We start from the raw sequence: 17,480 nt of genomic DNA, 5'->3' as shown, positions 1-17,480 counted from the left end.
TAAATGCCCCACTCAATCAGGTGCTCATGTAAATCAAGGATGATCCTTCCTTATAGTGGCCAAAGAAGATGAAAAGAGATCCTAACAAGCACAACAAGAATAAATATTGTCGCTTCCATAGAGACTATGGGCATGACACGGATGAGTGTTTTGACTTGAAGCAGCAGATTGAGAACCTCATTAGACAAGGGAAATTGAGGCACTTCGTTGGAAGTGATCATAAAGATGAGAAGTTGAAGGGAAGATAGAAGAATCATTACGACCCCTACTTGGAGAGATTAAGGTTATCATAGGAGGGACTTCTACAGGACAATCTTCCAGATCAAAGAAGACGTATCTCAAAGTGGTGCAAAACGTCCAACTCTCTGGATGATCCCAAGGACAAAGGAGACAGACGAGCCCACCATTTCATTCACGGGCGAGAAAGCTCAGAGAATCCATCATCCACATGACGATGCAATTATCATTACTCTACTCATTGCAAATTACACAACCAGGAGGGTGTTGGTGGATAATGGAAGTTCAGCGGATATATTGTATTATTCCGCCTTTCAGCAAATAAGGCTTGGACAAGATCAACTTCATCTAGCATATTCACCATTGATAAGATTTGAAGGAATGAAAGTGCAGCCTATGGGCACCATTACATTGCCTGTAGTGATGGGTCATACCCACAGCAAATAACTAAGGAAGTGAATCTCCTTGTGGTGGATTGTTCATCCTTATACAATGCCATCGTTGGAAGACCAACCTTAAATAGTTGGAAGGCAGTAACATTTACCTACCATCTATCAGTCAAATTTTCTATAGAGTACGAGATTGGACAAGCACAAGGAGATCAGTTAGCAGCCAGATAATGTTATCTAGCCATGTTGGTTATGGACGAGCAGATGCAAACTATTAGTATAGAATAGAGAAGAGTTGTCGCAGAACCTACTAAAGTATTGGAAGATGTTCTATTACAAGAAAATGATCCTGAGAAGTTTACTAGGATTCGAACAAGTATGAAGGAGAAGGCGGAAAAAGACCTCGTCCAGTTTCTAAGGAAGAATATCAATGTTTTTGCATGGAGTCATGACGACATGCCAGGTATTGATCCAAGTGTAATTACTCATCGATTGAATGTTTTCCCCTCTTCTAAGCCTGTTCATTAAAAGAAGAGGGTGTTCGCTCCTAAATGAGATAAGGCTATCTAGGAAGAAGTTCAGAAATTGACCACAACACAATTTATCCAAGAAGTCTTTTACCCAGATTGGTTAGCAAATGTAGTGATGGTGAAGAAGGCAAATGGCAAGTGAAGGATGTGCATAGAATTCACTGACTTAAACAAGGCTTGCCCTAAGGATAGTTATCATTTGCCACGCATTGATTAATTGGTTGATTGTACAGCTGGCCATTAGGTGTAAAGTTTCATGGACGCCTTCTCAGGTATAATCAGATAAAGACGGATGAGGCTAACCAAGAAAAGACCTCCTTTATTACTAGTTAAGGTTTGTTTTGTTACAAGATAATGCCCTTCGGTCTAAAGAAAGCAAGGCAACTTATCAACGGTTGGTGAATCACATGTTCCATCCATAAATAGGACGGAATGTGGAGGTGTATATTGACGACATACTTGTCAAGAGCTTAGATAAAGGAAACCATTTGGACAATCTTCAGGAAACATTTGAGTCACTTAGGCGATATAAGATGAAACTGAACCCAAGTAAATGTGCTTTTAGAGTATCGTCAGGAAAGTTTTGGGATTTTCACAAAGAGGAATTGAAGTGAATCTAGACAAATCCAAGCCATATTGAACATGGAACCACCGAAGAACATTAAGGAAGCCAATCCCTCACTAGACAAGTTGCAGCCCTAAACAGGTTGTTTCAAAAGTCACAGATAAGTGTTTACCTTTCTTCAAAATTATCAGGAAGGCATTCGAATGGACGGACGAGTGTCAAAGGGCCTTCCATGATCTAAAGAACTATCTTACCGTGGCTCCATTGTTAAGTCCATCCATGCTAGGAGAAGAACTATATCTATACTTAGCAGTGTCCCCACATTCCGTGAGTTCAGCATTGATCAGAGAGGAGGGAAGGTGCAAAAGCANGCCAGCCATAAGGTGATGAAGTATCAAAATGAAGAAAACACAGAACAGATTCGCCTTAACCTCGATCTTTTAGACGAGGTAATGATGGATGCGGAGTAGAGAATAGCAAGATACAAAAATCTCATGGAAAAGTAGCATGATGTCATAGTGAAACCCAGGCGTTTCAACATTGGGGATCTTGGCTTAAAAAGAGTTTCTTTGGCCACCAAAAACCCAACCCACAAGAAGTTAGGATCGAATTGGGAAGGACCTTACAGGGTTATCAACTGCAAGAGGCAAGGATCCTATTACTTGGAAGCCCTGAATGGACGGAAGCTGGAACACCCTTGGAATATTGAACATCTAAGAAGGTACTATCAATAAAAGGTGATCGTGGACAAACCAGGCCACAGGATGAACGCCATGGATGTTTGAATTAATTTATTGCTTGAAGTGTTATTTTCTTGTGTTTGCTTATTATTACTACTATGTGTTTTAGATGTATAAGTATTTTGTGTTACTTATGGATGAATCTGTGTTGTATAAGTATTTTTAATTCCCTAAAGGCACTAGCCTTTAAGCATGTGCCATGCCTGTGGACAAATGTTTACATAGTGTGGATTTCCAAATATATATATATATATATACGATGTATCTTCAAGTATATGTATGATTGTATGGGAACCCTCTATTTTTTGTGATTTCATTCAAAATAATCCATAGAAGGCAAACAGCTAAAGACGAATAAAATCCTTGGATGCAAGGATGTACCATCTATAAGCTTTCCTCAAAAGGATAAAGCGAGAAAAATAAACCTAAGGTATAACCGTCTAAGCTTAAAGACGAGATAAAAACCGAAGGCCTAATCATCTAAACCATGGATGAACAATGTGTGTGTGAAAACACTACAAGATAATAGACAAATCTAACAAGCCAAAAGATCCAGCACATGGACGAACATTTGCTGGGAACAATTTTTCTAAGGATGAGTAAATAATCATCCTAAGTTAGAAAAACAAATAAAGTTGGCAAGAAGACGTCATTCATGGATGAGTTGTACTTTATGGCGAACATGAAGGATTCATTTTACTCTATTTTGGCAATATAAGAAGAAATTCGTCCATATGCTCAAGAGGAAATAAAATGTTCCCTAAATGGGCAAACCACACAACCATGGAAATGACATGGACGATATTAATAAAGTACGTCCATAAATCCTTAAACGTATTCAAACATGATGAAATGAGAAAATGGAAAACATTCATTCATTCATTCAAACAAAGAATTTAGAGGGTGGATGACCAACATCCAAAAACCCTTAAAAGTCATATAAATAATGTAACTGATTGTATGTAAAGCTTGTCTATAAACTTGAACGAGATAATTGTACTTAGATAAATTTTAAAAGAAGAAAAGAAAGCAAAGCCCAAACAACGGGCACCTTTAATAAAAATTAAACTAATAAATTCATGAGGATAAACCACTAGGGGCATTGCCTCCAGACTTGGGATCATCTTGGGTAACTTCGTTACTAGCATCGTCCACAATGTTGACATCTTTAGAACTCGTCTACAGCAAGGAGCTTTCTGTAGCAAGGAGAATCTTGAAGGAATCAAAGTCCAAGTTAGGGAAAGTATCCTTGGCATTAGCACGGAAGTCCTCGTAGCCAGCTGCATAGTGGCTGTCTAGACGAGTCTTATACTCCCCTGATTTCTTGAAAGTTGCAACAACTTCTTCACGTGCTTTCTCCAAGGATGAGGCAAACTCAGAAACTTGTCCCTCCAAGTAAGCGATGCGAGTATCTTTCTCAATGGCATCTGTTTTAAGCTCCTCCACCTCGTCCTTCAACTTCGTCTTACTTGCTTGTAGACGATAGAAATCATCAGTCAACCTGATCACCTCCCCCTTTTTTAATAGAATTTCATTGTTCAGCTCCTTAGCCTTTTCTTTAGCTGTCTTGGCCTCCTCACAAAGCTCCTTGGCCTGGCACGTCGCTTTATAAAACTTTGACATAGCCTATGTGTGAACGAAAGAAAGTTAAACATTTCATTTTGAAAAACTTACTGAAAAACACACAAGGATGAATGAAACACATACCTTAAAAAGGTCATGGATACCAGAACGTTCAAATTCCTTCACTGACATATTATAACATTCATTAACTTCATTATCAGTGATGATTCCTTTGAATGTCCTCCATGCGTAACCCTCGTCCAGCACCAGGTTAGAAGAACGGTCAGATGGATCTGACGGATAAGGCTTGGCTGGAGGGGGAGTAGGATCAATCTGGATGGGATGAACTGTTTGGACAGGCTCCACATCTGTCGGAGGGTCGTCCAGATTCACCGTCGGAGTTGTGAACTTAAGAACCTTAGGAAGAGAGGATGAATGAAACACATACCTTAAAGAGGTCATAGATACCAGAACATTCAAATTCCTTCACTGACATATTATAACATTCATTAACTTCATTATCAGTGATGATTCCTTTAAACGTCCTCCATGCGTAACCCTCGTCCAGCACCAAGTTAGAAGGATGGTCAGATGGATCTGACAGATAAGGCTTGCGAGAAATCTTGGCTGGAGGGGGAGTAGGATCAGCTTAGACGGGATGAACTGTTTGGACAGGCTCTACATCTACCAGAGGGTCGTCCAGATTCACCATCGAAGTTGTGAACTTAGGAACCTTACGAAGAGAAGTCTTACCAGGCTTTTGCTTTTTAGGACCTCGACGACTTGGAAGGTCGTCCAAATCCACAGTACTGGATATAGACTTAGATTTTCTCTTCCATGTCTGGACGAAAGTTTTCCGGACAACTGGTGGTGCGGAGGCATCCTCATCCCCACTAGTTACAGTTTCTCCTTATTCTCCCTCATTGTAGTTATTCCTACAACGAGGAAAATCAAGTTAAAAAAAAAAAGGATGGATGATACTTACTTCGACGAGTAGTTTCCTTGTGACTTAAATTCTCGACAGTAGGTTCTGGGCCAAGCCCCGACGTAGCTAGACGACTAAGAGTCACTAGATCGTGGAAAGTTCTCCCAGGGAAGGCACGTACTTGGTCAATATGATCCAAGTAAGATCTGTCCAAATGTGGACGAACAACAGCTGCATCAATAAAAAGAAAGGGGGGTTAGACGATTGAAAGTTGGAAAATATGTAAGGATAACTAAAATAAAATGGAAAGAAAACATACCCTCAGGACGAAGGCAACCTATAGGGCTGGAAAAAGGTGGGAAGGGGGCATTACCCACATCTACTAGGTCCCTAGCCCAATTTCTAGAAATTATAAAAAAAAATTCTTTTTTCTAGAGCCTATTGGACGAGCTACTGCCCTTTATTAAACTATAGTGAGAACCTCTGGATGAGAACTAGTAAAAACCAGCAGACTTTTTTATCTCTAAGGGCTTATAACAGTAAAGGAACTCATCCACTGTTATAGGACAGTCCCCTTCTAATGCCTCATGCCATAGCACTTGCATGGCAACTACCGTCCTTCATCCATTGGGTTTGAGCTAGTTAGGTCCAATACCTAATCTATGGAGAAGAACTCTACAAAAAGAATTTAAGGGAAACCTAAGGCCAGCTAAAAGGTAAGATGTGTATACCCCCAAGCCAGAAGAGGGAGAACAACACCATTTTCCTTCCTTAGGTAGACGAGTTTGAACTCCCTAAGGATTTGGTATCTATCTACTAAAGTCTTCAACTTAGGGGCGTCTAAGGTGGACGCTACTTCAGGGGCACAGCTATATATTACATTTTCCTCTTCCTCTTCCTCGTCTTGAAAAGGGCTAGGTGGCACTCTGGACGAGCTAGTCTTAGCTCCAGAGGCCGTCCTATGTTGCATCTCTTGGAATTCCTCTATGGAAATACCAAGAACCCCAGACGGATAATGTTGTCCGAGGAACTACTGCTATAGCTTGTGCTATCCGCACCACTCTTATAACTCCCAGACGAGACGTCCTGATACTCGTCTATCTCTCTTTCTATACCACTACTAGACGAAGGCGTGGCTAAAATAAAGATTAAGACGAAAACCTAAAAAGGAAAAGGAAATACCTGACAGAACTAGGACGAGAGCTAGACGAGGATCTTGGACGAGATGCCAGAAGGGAGATTATAAGAAAGGTGAAGGGCAAGAAAGAGAAAGTACGTATTTATAGGGCCCAGAAGTAGGGTCAGCGATGCGATACCATCCATTAAGAAGACTACACGTGGCAATCAATTGGGAAAATGTAATCGATGCAACATGTCAACCAATTAAATCATGACATATGGCTACATAAATGCGTGAATTAAATCCCCACAATATCCTTGGACGACCCCTAGACAAGGGGGCAACTGATGGGATAGCAAAAATTACCATCTCTAGTTCGTCCAGAGGAGTCGTCCATGAACATCGATTAGCTAAATGACCACAGATTGTCTGGACGAAAGAGTCGTCCATGTGCAAAGTACATGGACAACCACACAACATCAATCTATGAACAAAGAGTCGTCCATGGGCAAATCACATGGACGACCACATAACACTTGGCAAATCCTAAAGCGGTTAATCAACCCATGTTCATCGCCACCAATTTCTCCTAAGTACTTAACTTCCACTAGCGGTTGCAACTTCTGTAGCCATTGAGAAAGTTATTTATAGAATTCTTGATTTCCACGAATTTTGGGAAAGTTATTAAACCAATAATTGCTCCAAGGTTCTCTATATAAGGACCAGTCTGAATCAAACGAAGGTAAATACATTCTAATATTTTACTCCTAAAAAGTTAGAACTCCATTCTCGTGAGAAACTAACTTAGCCATCGGAGAGTATTTGGCCGGTCCACCTTAGTCTCCTTTGATAGTGTGTTTATTCTTGCAGGCCTTCGCTACAACTATCAGCCCATCGAAACTCGAGTGTTCAGCCTACTAATTCTATGAAGCATCACTATATATAATAGTAGAACCCTTTAAGGAGGTTCTACCACGTTAGGAAAAATGTCATCTAAAAATTTAACACATATACAGTTTAATCTTTAAAAAATCGTACAGGGTATCGTTTATAGAGGCTTCCTATCATAGTGTTAGAGCATCCACATCAATCCGTGGAAATTTTTTTTCATTTTACAAGTCTAAAATGTACTTTTTCTATTTTACACACATATTTTTACAAAACACCTACATCAGTTTGTCTATTATACACATTTATTCAAACAAAATATTCATTTCTTTAACCCAATATTACAGTGCTATAGTGCTACAGTGTTAGACAAAGTCATGCTACAGTACTAGAAAGAAAAAAAACTATTAAAAAATGATATACATATGCTACAATGCCCGTGTAAATTTACACAGGTATTGTAGCTTGTGGATAATTTTAAAAGATTTTAAACAAACTAATATAGGCTATTTTTGAACAAAAATGTGTAAATTTAAACATTTTTTCTATTATATACACTTATACACAGACCGAATGTGAATGCTCTTAAAACAGTACGAGGGTCTCTGAGTATAAATAACTGTAAATTACATTCCAAAGGCTTGCCCGTATACGGAGAAAGCGAGAGAACAGAGTTGTTCGTCTGACTCCAAAAGAAAGAGAGAAATATTCAAGGCCGGCGATTGTTCGTTCCCTAGCCAGACTTATACAACCGGAACAGCAAGCACAGAAAGAAACCGTTAGGCCATATATCAACCACCCGAATCCTCGGAACCGACACCGGTAAATTTTTTTCCATTTTTTAGATCTGGATGTGAAATTTTACTTTTAATTTAGTTTTTTTGTTGGATAGGTTTAGATTTGATTCATTTTTGTTTTGGGTTTTAGGGCTTTCTATCAAAAAGTTTGTAGATATTTGCTTTGTTTTGAGAATAAAGAGAATCTTTTCCCGGTTCCTTTCAAAATTTGCAAAATTTAGGCGAAAATTCATCAAAACTTGGCTAATCTTGAAGCGAAGTTTGATATGAAAAGGGTTTTTATTTTTTATTTTTGGACGGTTTGCTCTCTGTGTTTTGCAAGAGAACGAAGAGAATAGGATGTAATTGATTTTATCTTGGTTCTTGGATTATATTTTGACTAATTGAAACGAAAATCCTAAACCTTTGTCTTTTAGAACTTTGTTTTGTGTGTGTAATGCTGCCAAATCTTTCTTTGTTTTGTATGTGTAACGTTTTTATGTACATATATAGTTTCCTTGCCACCGTCAAAATCAAAGAATCTGCAACTAAAGCCAACCTTCTCTGAAGAGCAAAATCTGAACCCCGGGTAAGAATTCTGATTCGCTTTCAATTGAAAACCTTCCTACCCTGTTATTATTTACTTTTGGTGTTTTGGGTTGCTATGGCTGAATGGTTGGCCTTTAGTTCGCCAGCCTTAAAAAGGGTTTTCTAAAAAAAAAAAAAAAATTGTATTTACTTTAGAGGCTATGGTTTCTTCTGCTTTATATCTTATTGTGGTAGAAGTCAAACACTTTAGTGGGTTTTCAAACTTGGGCTTCTTCCTCTAGAGGTGGAAGATTCTTTCTTTAATTTTTGGTTATTGGTTCTGGATTTACATGACTTTGCTATTATTATTATTATTATTATTATTTTTATACGTGATGCGTAGAATTTGATCATGGGTGAATTATAATTGAATTCATAGATTGATGGGTTTAGATAAGTCAAATTATTGGACGCATTGAATTTTTATGTTCCTATCTGTGCTGTGATTTGTTATTTAAAAATATTGTATAGTTTATATCATCAGCTGCCCTTTTTAGTTGGTAGATTTTAGATCCAGCTGAATTTACATAAGACTCATTGAGACAAAAGATTTTTGAAGATAGGCCAACCCTATCATAGCATCACCCGATGTGCTCGACAATTGTCTGAGTGAAGTAAAAAAAAAAAAAAAAAAATTTGGTAAAATTTTTTATGTTTATTTTATGAAAATCCTCTATTTTCGTTTGGATTATTTGTTTTTTTTTCTTTTCATGCCAATACAATATGATATTTGTTTGTTTACTACAAGGATTTTCATAATTATTAGAATATGAGTCTTATACCTTGATGTTTTTTTGCCGATTCTTCCCACTGTAGCAGTAATACTATTCAATATCCCAACCAAAGAACCTAGGTTGTCCGCCTATTTCAGACCTTTGTACAGCCCCTTTCAATTTTCAGTTCAAGCCATTGATATCTACACTACCTGCAGGGTCTCTGTCTTTCTCCATGTATATGTGTATGTGTGTAAAGTTTGTCATTTTTCTCTATTTATATGTGTAAAGTTTGACTCTTTTATGGATTTTCAATGGGTGATATTTTCATTTTGGTTGGGATTGCTTAGGTGTTTCAAGTTAGAGTGAGTTTTGTAAAGGATGTGCAAAAGCAAGAGGCATAGTGGGAAACACAACATGAACTTGCGGCTGAGAATTTTGGGGTAAGAATTTCTTCTAATATTTCTTATTCTTCTTTCAATTTTTATTTCTTTAAGTTTTAATTTTGTTTATATATTCTTTTATGGCTTTTCAATGGGTGATATTTTCATTTTGGTTGGGATTGCTTAGGTGTTTCAAGTTAGAGTGAGTTTTGTAAAGGATGTGCAAAAGCAAGAGGCATGGTGGGAAAGACAACATGAACTTGTCGCTGAGAATTTTGGGGTAAGAATTTCTTTTAATATTTCTTATTCTTCTTTCAATTTTTATTTCTTTAAGTTTTAATTTTGTTTATATATTCTTTTATGGCTTTTCAATGGGTGATATTTTCATTTTGGTTGGGATTGCTTAGGTGTTTCAAGTTAGAGTGAGTTTTGTAAAGGATGTGCAAAAGCAAGAGGCATGGTGGGAAACACAACATGAACTTGCGGCTGAGAATTTTGGGGTAAGAATTTCTTCTAATATTTCTTATTCTTCTTTCAATTTTTATTTCTTTAAGTTTTAATTTTGTTTATATATTCTTTTATGGCTTTTCAATGGGTGATATTTTCATTTTGGTTGGGATTGCTTAGGTGTTTCAAGTTAGGGAAAGTTTTGTAAAGGATGTGCAAAAGCAAGAGGCATGGTGGGAAAGACAACATGAACTTGTCGCTGAGAATTTTGGGGTAAGAATTTCTTCTAATATTTCTTATTCTTCTTTCAATTTTTATTTCTTTAAGTTTTAATTTTGTTTATATATTCTTTTATGGCTTTTCAATGGGTGATATTTTCATTTTGGTTGGGATTGCTTAGGTGTTTCAAGTTAGAGTGAGTTTTGTAAAGGATGTGCAAAAGCAAGAGGCATAGTGGGAAACACAACATGAACTTGCGGCTGAGAATTTTGGGGTAAGAATTTCTTCTAATATTTCTTATTTCTTCTTCTTCTCTCAATTTTTATTTCTTCAAGTTTTAATTTTGTTTATATAGAACTGTTAGCGTTTACATGTATTTTTGTGTGGTTGTCTTTAGAATTAATAGATTATGACTTTGGGAATTTACTTTCTAACTTAAGTGAATTATAAATATTGGGGCCTTGAAACTTATTTCATCATAATTTACCACAAATCAATTGATATTGTATGACTTATTATCTATATATCTTTAAAAGAAAAGGTTTGTAAAAGGATTTTTTTTTTTTTTTTTTTTTTTTAATTTTTAATTTTTTTCCTGCCCTGTTTGAAGTTTCTCAATGGGTATTTAGTAAGAAAACCACAAATATGATAAACCATATGTAAATTTACTTTAAAATTTGATTCACAGTTCACATTGTTGTTTTAATTACATTCCTATGTGTTATTCTATAGACTCTTACATTTATCATTTTCATTATGTTATAATGTTTAAAAATCATTATTTTAAGGAGTGACCTTCCTGCATCAATTTATAGTGGTAGATGATGAATTTTGATAAATGTCAGGTTTTGCTGAAGGAGCTTACAGGTATTGATATAAATTTCATGTAAAATTGTGAGTGGTGTTAATGCATTCACTTAAAAGTGATTGTCTATTCAGTACTATTAGAAATAATTCTTGCTGTTGGCTGGGTCATGTAATTAATTGGACGTGGACATAAAAGAAATCCATTTATGAATAGATGATTGCATAATAATGGGTCAAAAGTTTCATGAATTCCATAACTTGGGTGTGTATATAATCTAATATATCTGTTTTGTTTCACTACAAGGGTGGTTGTTAACAAATTTTCTCTGTATCATTGCAGCTTTTTGGGATTGTGAGCTTTTCCTTTTTCTTTTTTTGTTTTGCAATTGAAATTTAGGGTCAAGATTAAGATTCGATGCTTTTTTTTACGGGTTATGATTTATGAATTGGTTTTGTTTTAGAATTTGAGATTCCCATCTATTGTTGATTATGCATTTTATTTGTTGCAGGTAGAATTCTGTTTTGTTTATATATTGTGGCTTGATAATGCACTACAACTTTTTCTTTTTTCTTTTGCGATTAAAAACTTGGATTCAATGTCCCTTTTAAGGGTTATATCTTGGTTTGGTTTTAGAATTTGAGATTCCAATGTACTATTGATTATGCATTATTATTTGACTAATATTTTTCTAACTTTCTCTTTCACAAACCAGTAACCATTTTTCTCTTTTAAACTTTTTGGTTTTAAAATTCTCTAATCTCATGGTTTAATTCATTGTGGTTCCAAGGAATGGTAGATTTGGTATTTGAAATTGTCTTGCAAGTTTTAGTTCGGTGTGATTCATTGTGGTTCCTAGGAATAGCAGATTTGCTATTTGAAATTGTCATGTAAGTTTTAATAGCTTAAAGTCAGATTCTTTTTTGTTTTTTAGTCTCATAACAGGGGATATTGGACACTATATGCTTAAATATACTACGTTGTTTAAGTTTGAATATATGTAGTAGAAGTATGATAACTAAGTTTATGTTGGATGTAAAGTTTGTTAACATGTAAAACAATCCTGCGCATTGCGCAGGTTAAACACTAGTATTTTATAATTACCCACTAAAACATTGATTACTACATATTTATTACCATGATCATGTGAAAATAGTTTTTAGGTTGATAATTTGATAGCTATAATTGGTTGGAATGTGGGTGAATTCCTACATGTATTCTATAAGCTAGTTATTATATAATTTTACAATTCTCAGCAGTAAAAGTGGTAGGGGTGCAGAGACAAGTAGAAGCAGTCATCCTTGAAAGATTGCATGAAATCATGTATTAAATGTGGATGTTCTTAAAATATTTGTATACCTTATGTTAAAATGTGGACATAATAAGTACAAAGTGCACATAAAAATTTTTGTAAAAAAAAAAAAAGTACATCGATATAGTGTTATCAAAATATATACCATTAACACATTATTGTTAAGTGTGAGTAGTATCATATGTTTTTACAGGTAATCTGCAAGGCAAACAAATCTGACAAAAATGAATATTTGAACTTAAAAGCATCCATGCCCACATCACACTTTATATCTTAATGTAACATGCCAACACAATCATTATTATTATTAATTTTTTCTGGCTTATGATCTTGACAGAATTGTACCCTGGTGAATTGTTTTGTATAAAACAAGAGGAGGAATATTGTATTAATCATCAGTGTCCCAAAGGAGCCTTTGAACTTAGTACCTGAAATTAAGAAACTAAGCTAGGATCATGGGTTCTGAACTGCAGCAAAAGCTTCCTGTTCTAGATTTCTCAAGTGACAATTTAAAGCCTGGTACAAGCACTTGGCTGTCAACAAGCAAGGAAGTTATGCAAGCACTTGAAGACTATGGCTGCTTTGTCGTTGTTTATGACAAAGCTCCCTTAGAGCTTCGCAATGAAGTCTTTGGTGCCTTAGAAGAGTTGTTTGATCTCCCTACAGAAACCAAAATGAAAAACAAATATGATCAAAAGCCCTTGAATTGTTATGTGGGACAAATTCCCAAAATTCCTCTCCATGAAAGCATGGGCATTGATAATGCTACAACTATAGAGGGAACTCAAATTTTCACAAATATGTTGTGGCCTAATGGAAATAATCGTTTCTGGTACGTACTAGATCATCTAATTAAGCTTTATAATCCTTATCTTATGCTTTTTTTTACTAAATAAAATCNTTATTTCCAAATGAAGGTTTTAAAAAATTAGAGCTGCACATAATTACACATGTCATAGTTTTCTTAACAGAGAAAAAAAAATTGAAGTCGAATAATAAGAGGGGAAGAAGAAAATAAAATTGTAGAAAATGCAATATGATCTTGATGAGGGTTGTTGGCTTTTTAAAATTAGAGTTGCTTTTGATTTAATATGTTACAATTTTCTTTTAAGGGAAAAATTAAACTTGAAAGTTTAATTGCATGATAAAGATATAAAAAAAATAAAATAAAGAACATAACTCCAATAGAAAATGCAATATTGATAGGTTTATCTAGAAGTTGAAATCACTGAAAGGTTTGAAAACCGCAATATTGATAGGTAACATAATATAGATAGAAAACACTGTATTAATAAGGTTGTCTAGAAGCTGGAAATTCTGAGGTATTATAACATAGATAATAAATGCTACATTAACAGGGTTGTCTAGAAGCTGGAATGACTGAAAGGTTTGAAAACCGCAATATTGATATGTTTAAGATGAAAAGGATTTTAGTTAGAACCTAGAATCTCTGAAAGGTTTGAAAACCATAAGATTTTATAGAGCTGAAAATATAAATGTGTTTTAGAAAACATGTTTTAGGATTATTGTCAATGAGATTATATACAGCAACAAAATAAACTTACTAATCTTGCAAAAAAGTGAATAAATTAATGTGAAAGACAATACTACGGAAATGACAGTGAAATTGGAGGTTTGGGTTATCATGGGAAAACATCCTTGGTAAGCTAATTTAATTTCTATAAAGAAGAGACTAAGTAATTGTTTAGTGCACCTACTCTATGTTAGCACAAGTTGTTATACTAGTAAACAAAGTATTGAAACCACTATATGATGGGTTATAATTAGTTAGTTCATTGTAATATATTTGCTTCAATTGAGAAAGAATTATTGATGTATTTATTATTTAGAAATAATCATTCCTAATTCTTAATTCTTTTTGAGCATGAAGCTCTAATATTGTTATTTTTATTGTTTTTGTTACTGTTATTGATAGTTATTGTTTTTTTTTTTTCAAAAATTAGAGTGCATAGTTTAATTTGTTATTGTGATATGCAGGTTCTCCCATATGTTTCAACTTTACTCAAAGTTAAATGCTATCAAAGCAGTGTTGAAAAGAGTTAATAAAGAGAAGTTTGGGAATGTTAGGACTCCTGAGCAGAGCCTTCGACCGAAGAGGAGATATCTATGATAGTTCTTAAGTCAGATCTGGCTACATAAAGGGACTTGGCTGGAGGCCTTCCTCATCTCTTAGGACTTTTGCCTCATCTTCTTAAATCATATAATAATAAACAGTAGTATTAAAAAAAAAAAAACAATAATAATAAAGATTATTAAAATATAATTAAAAACAAAAATAATATTAAAATAATATATATAACAAGGATCACAATAACAATAATAAAAATATAATTTTATGCTCAAGAAGAATTGAAACATTTTTCAAATGATTTGGAATTGATCCAATAATAAGTAGGGAAAAATAGCACTTTTCCGCAAAATATTCAGTAAAATAGTACTATCCGTGAAATATGTAGCAGAGTACCACTCTTTTGGAACTCGATTTTCTAAAAATCAAGTTCCACATATAACTTGATTTTAAAGAGATTGAGTTCCATGAGTTTTTGCCACAATGGCACCAAGTGATGTGGCTTTTCGCAATAAAAAATGCAACATTGAACTCGATTTTGTGAAAATTGATCTGTGTAAGGTGGAACTCAATTCTCAGAGAATCGAGTTCTATATAATTTTTTTTTTAAAAAAATATAATGGAACTTGATTTTCAAAAAATCAAGTTATGTGTGAATTAAATATTTATATATATATATATAGTGGAAAACTCCTTTGAGGCATTTTATTAAACGCTTTACGTGCACACATACCATTTGTATATGAAACAATGCATGAACATGTGAAAAATCTACATTTTCTACATGTTAAACTATTTGACAATGACCAACATTCAAAGAACTTCATCAAAGATATAAAAAAAATCGACAAGAAATTATGTTCCTATAGAGTAAACTCCAACCAAGAGCTCAAATTGCCAAAAACGAACACTAAAGTGTTGACACCCATTTTGCAACTCACATTTAACCTCACATAGAGGGTAAAAAGGTAATTTCACCTTGGAGATAAACATCTTAATTGTGGCCATTAGATTCTTAATTTCATTTCATCAAAATGATCTTGATATTGTAATAATCAAATCGATTGGTCATAAGCCTTAATCGGACCATTAAATTGAAAGTTATCATCAAATCAAGTTTTGATGACTGAGATGCACTATCACAAATTGAGTCCGACTATATGTGATTATGAACAATTGATTTCAATTGGTTATAATTATAATTAATTTTAGATTAATGATGTGTCATATAATTTCATTGACTAGGACTACATCTTATGGTTAGGTTGCACACACTTAATTAATTAAATAGTCAAACATTAATTATTCAATGAGTAATTTGTGTAATTATTTTTTTGATTATGGTAAATTTGAAACTAATTAAGTCTGAAATGGAAGTGATTAGAGCTTATTAATGTTAATTGGAAACTAATTTGGGACCTATTAATGTTAATTGTGCTGAAATTATTTTCTAACAAATGATCTCTGCTCACCATTCCATTCATTTCTCTCTAAATATTTTGAATCTGTAAGTGAGGTTAATTTTTCTAGAAATTAGACATCCAAGACTTCAATTTGAGCACAAGAAAGAGATAATTTTGATCAGAATTGAATAAGATATGATTTTTTGAATTTGGCTCTGCGGGCTATTACAATAGTTACGGGAAAAACCAAATTTTGCTTGCTCATCACTCCCACCAATCTCTACATTTGATGTACTAGCTTTCCCCAAAGTCTAAAATAAGGTCTAGGTTCATGATTCCTTTTGATCATTTTTCAACCCTCACAAAATGACATATCATTCACATTTTTTCCACTAACTTGTTTTTTATTATTTTATTATGATGAGATTATGATTAGAGCATGCTAGTATTTATTTAAATTCCTTAAATATTTTTTAATGTTGTTAAATTTTCATATGTGTTCTTCACATGTTCTTGGTTTTTCATCACATGTTCATGCATAACACTAACTTTGATCTTAAATCCACATAAAAAATATGAAAAAACATGTTTGTTTTATAATTTTCTCAATTCCTTGAATCTAGTATATTACCATCCACACACATTCACTAGAATTTATTTTTCAATTCAAATGCAGCGCTTAATAAATTGAATTAGGATTTATTACATGCACACACATTAAATTCAACATGCAAATTGATTGATAACATATTGAAATGATATTATATAATATGAATGTTGGCTACCATAGTCTAGAAGACTGATTTCACCGGGCAAGATGGGTGCCTAACACCTTCCCATCTTGTAACATAGCCTTCGAATTTAGATCAAGGGTTGTTAGATCAATACTTATCCATATAATTTTCAATTTCTAGATTATAAGTAGGAAATAAAATGATGTACTTTATCTTAGATTGTATCTAGGACCAAATTCATGTATTTTCTTATGATCAATGTAAATTCATTTGCAAATCAATCAAATGAGAAATTTTTCAATTTTGATTTTCTTATTTATTCCAATAATTAAGTAAATGGTGACTCCATTATAAAACCCTTAATCTAAAGAGGAACTTATAATAAGTCGAACCTCCATTTTGAGAGGTCATAATACGATTCCACCCAATCATGTGGGTTTGACCCAACATTAAAAAATGGGCTGGGGGCGCAGTCTCTCACATAAAGATTGTGTTGATTTTAGACCCCTAAAAAATACAGTTTGTTTAACCTTATTTAAAGCCAAGTTATTACTTAGTTCAACTAAACAGATCTAGGTTAAACAAATATCAATCATATCACAAATAGAGGAAAAGTAAAGAACACAAGCAATATGATAACCTAGGAAAACCTATGAAGCAAACCAATTTCAAGATAAAAAACCCGGGGAGGATTTAACCTAAACAATCCACAAAGCAGCAATTCACTAATAGAATGGAAGTTTTTATAATAAACTTAACCCTAAATCTACTACTACCTCATGTAGTACTTACTTACATTACCACATGTAGCTTCGAATTTACAGGCTTTTCTATTATGAATTTGTTGCACACAAACATGCTAGTTTGTGACTCTGAGAGCTCCACTCAAAGAGTTCGTTCATCAAATATGATTGATTTGTGATGGCAACAACTTCTACAACATTGGATCTTGAGTTTCTTCAAAAACTATTGCTAGTAGAAAATTTGAAAGAGCTTTGGGTACAAAAAGCCAAGATCTACAATAGGAGGCACAAGAAGCACTCTTATCTCTCTT

The 17,480-nt window shown here is 34.2% G+C and overlaps 1 protein-coding gene and 1 long non-coding RNA gene across 5 annotated transcripts; both read left to right on the top strand.

Annotated features, from left to right (window-relative positions):
• Window positions 1-7,578: 7,578 nt before the first annotated feature.
• LOC136061495 (uncharacterized) lies at window positions 7,579-12,667 on the top strand. Of its 4 annotated transcripts, none has more exons than XR_010628792.1 (9): window positions 7,579-7,779; window positions 8,247-8,322; window positions 9,141-9,279; window positions 9,385-9,477; window positions 9,605-9,697; window positions 9,825-9,917; window positions 10,045-10,137; window positions 10,265-10,357; window positions 12,538-12,667. It is a non-coding gene; the product is annotated as an uncharacterized LOC136061495 (long non-coding RNA). The 4 variants fall into 4 exon arrangements; XR_010628793.1 differs by having other exon boundaries at window positions 9,138-9,279; XR_010628791.1 differs by lacking the exon at window positions 9,141-9,279 and adding an exon at window positions 10,929-10,950 and having other exon boundaries at window positions 7,582-7,779.
• Window positions 12,668-12,754: 87 nt separating this feature from the next.
• On the top strand, window positions 12,755-14,331 carry LOC112031039 (probable inactive 2-oxoglutarate-dependent dioxygenase AOP2). The gene is made up of 2 exons (XM_065773016.1): window positions 12,755-13,032; window positions 14,199-14,331. Exons 1-2 carry the CDS (start codon window positions 12,755-12,757, stop codon window positions 14,329-14,331), a joined length of 411 nt encoding a protein of 136 aa, XP_065629088.1.
• Window positions 14,332-17,480: the final 3,149 nt, after the last annotated feature.

This window comes from Quercus suber, unplaced genomic scaffold (genome assembly GCF_002906115.3).
Source record: "Quercus suber isolate HL8 unplaced genomic scaffold, Cork oak 2.0 scaffold_67, whole genome shotgun sequence".
Taxonomy (NCBI): Eukaryota; Viridiplantae; Streptophyta; class Magnoliopsida; order Fagales; family Fagaceae; genus Quercus; species Quercus suber.
The sequence above is the reverse complement of the archived record's forward strand: the minus strand, read 5'-3'. Positions and strand labels throughout refer to the sequence as shown.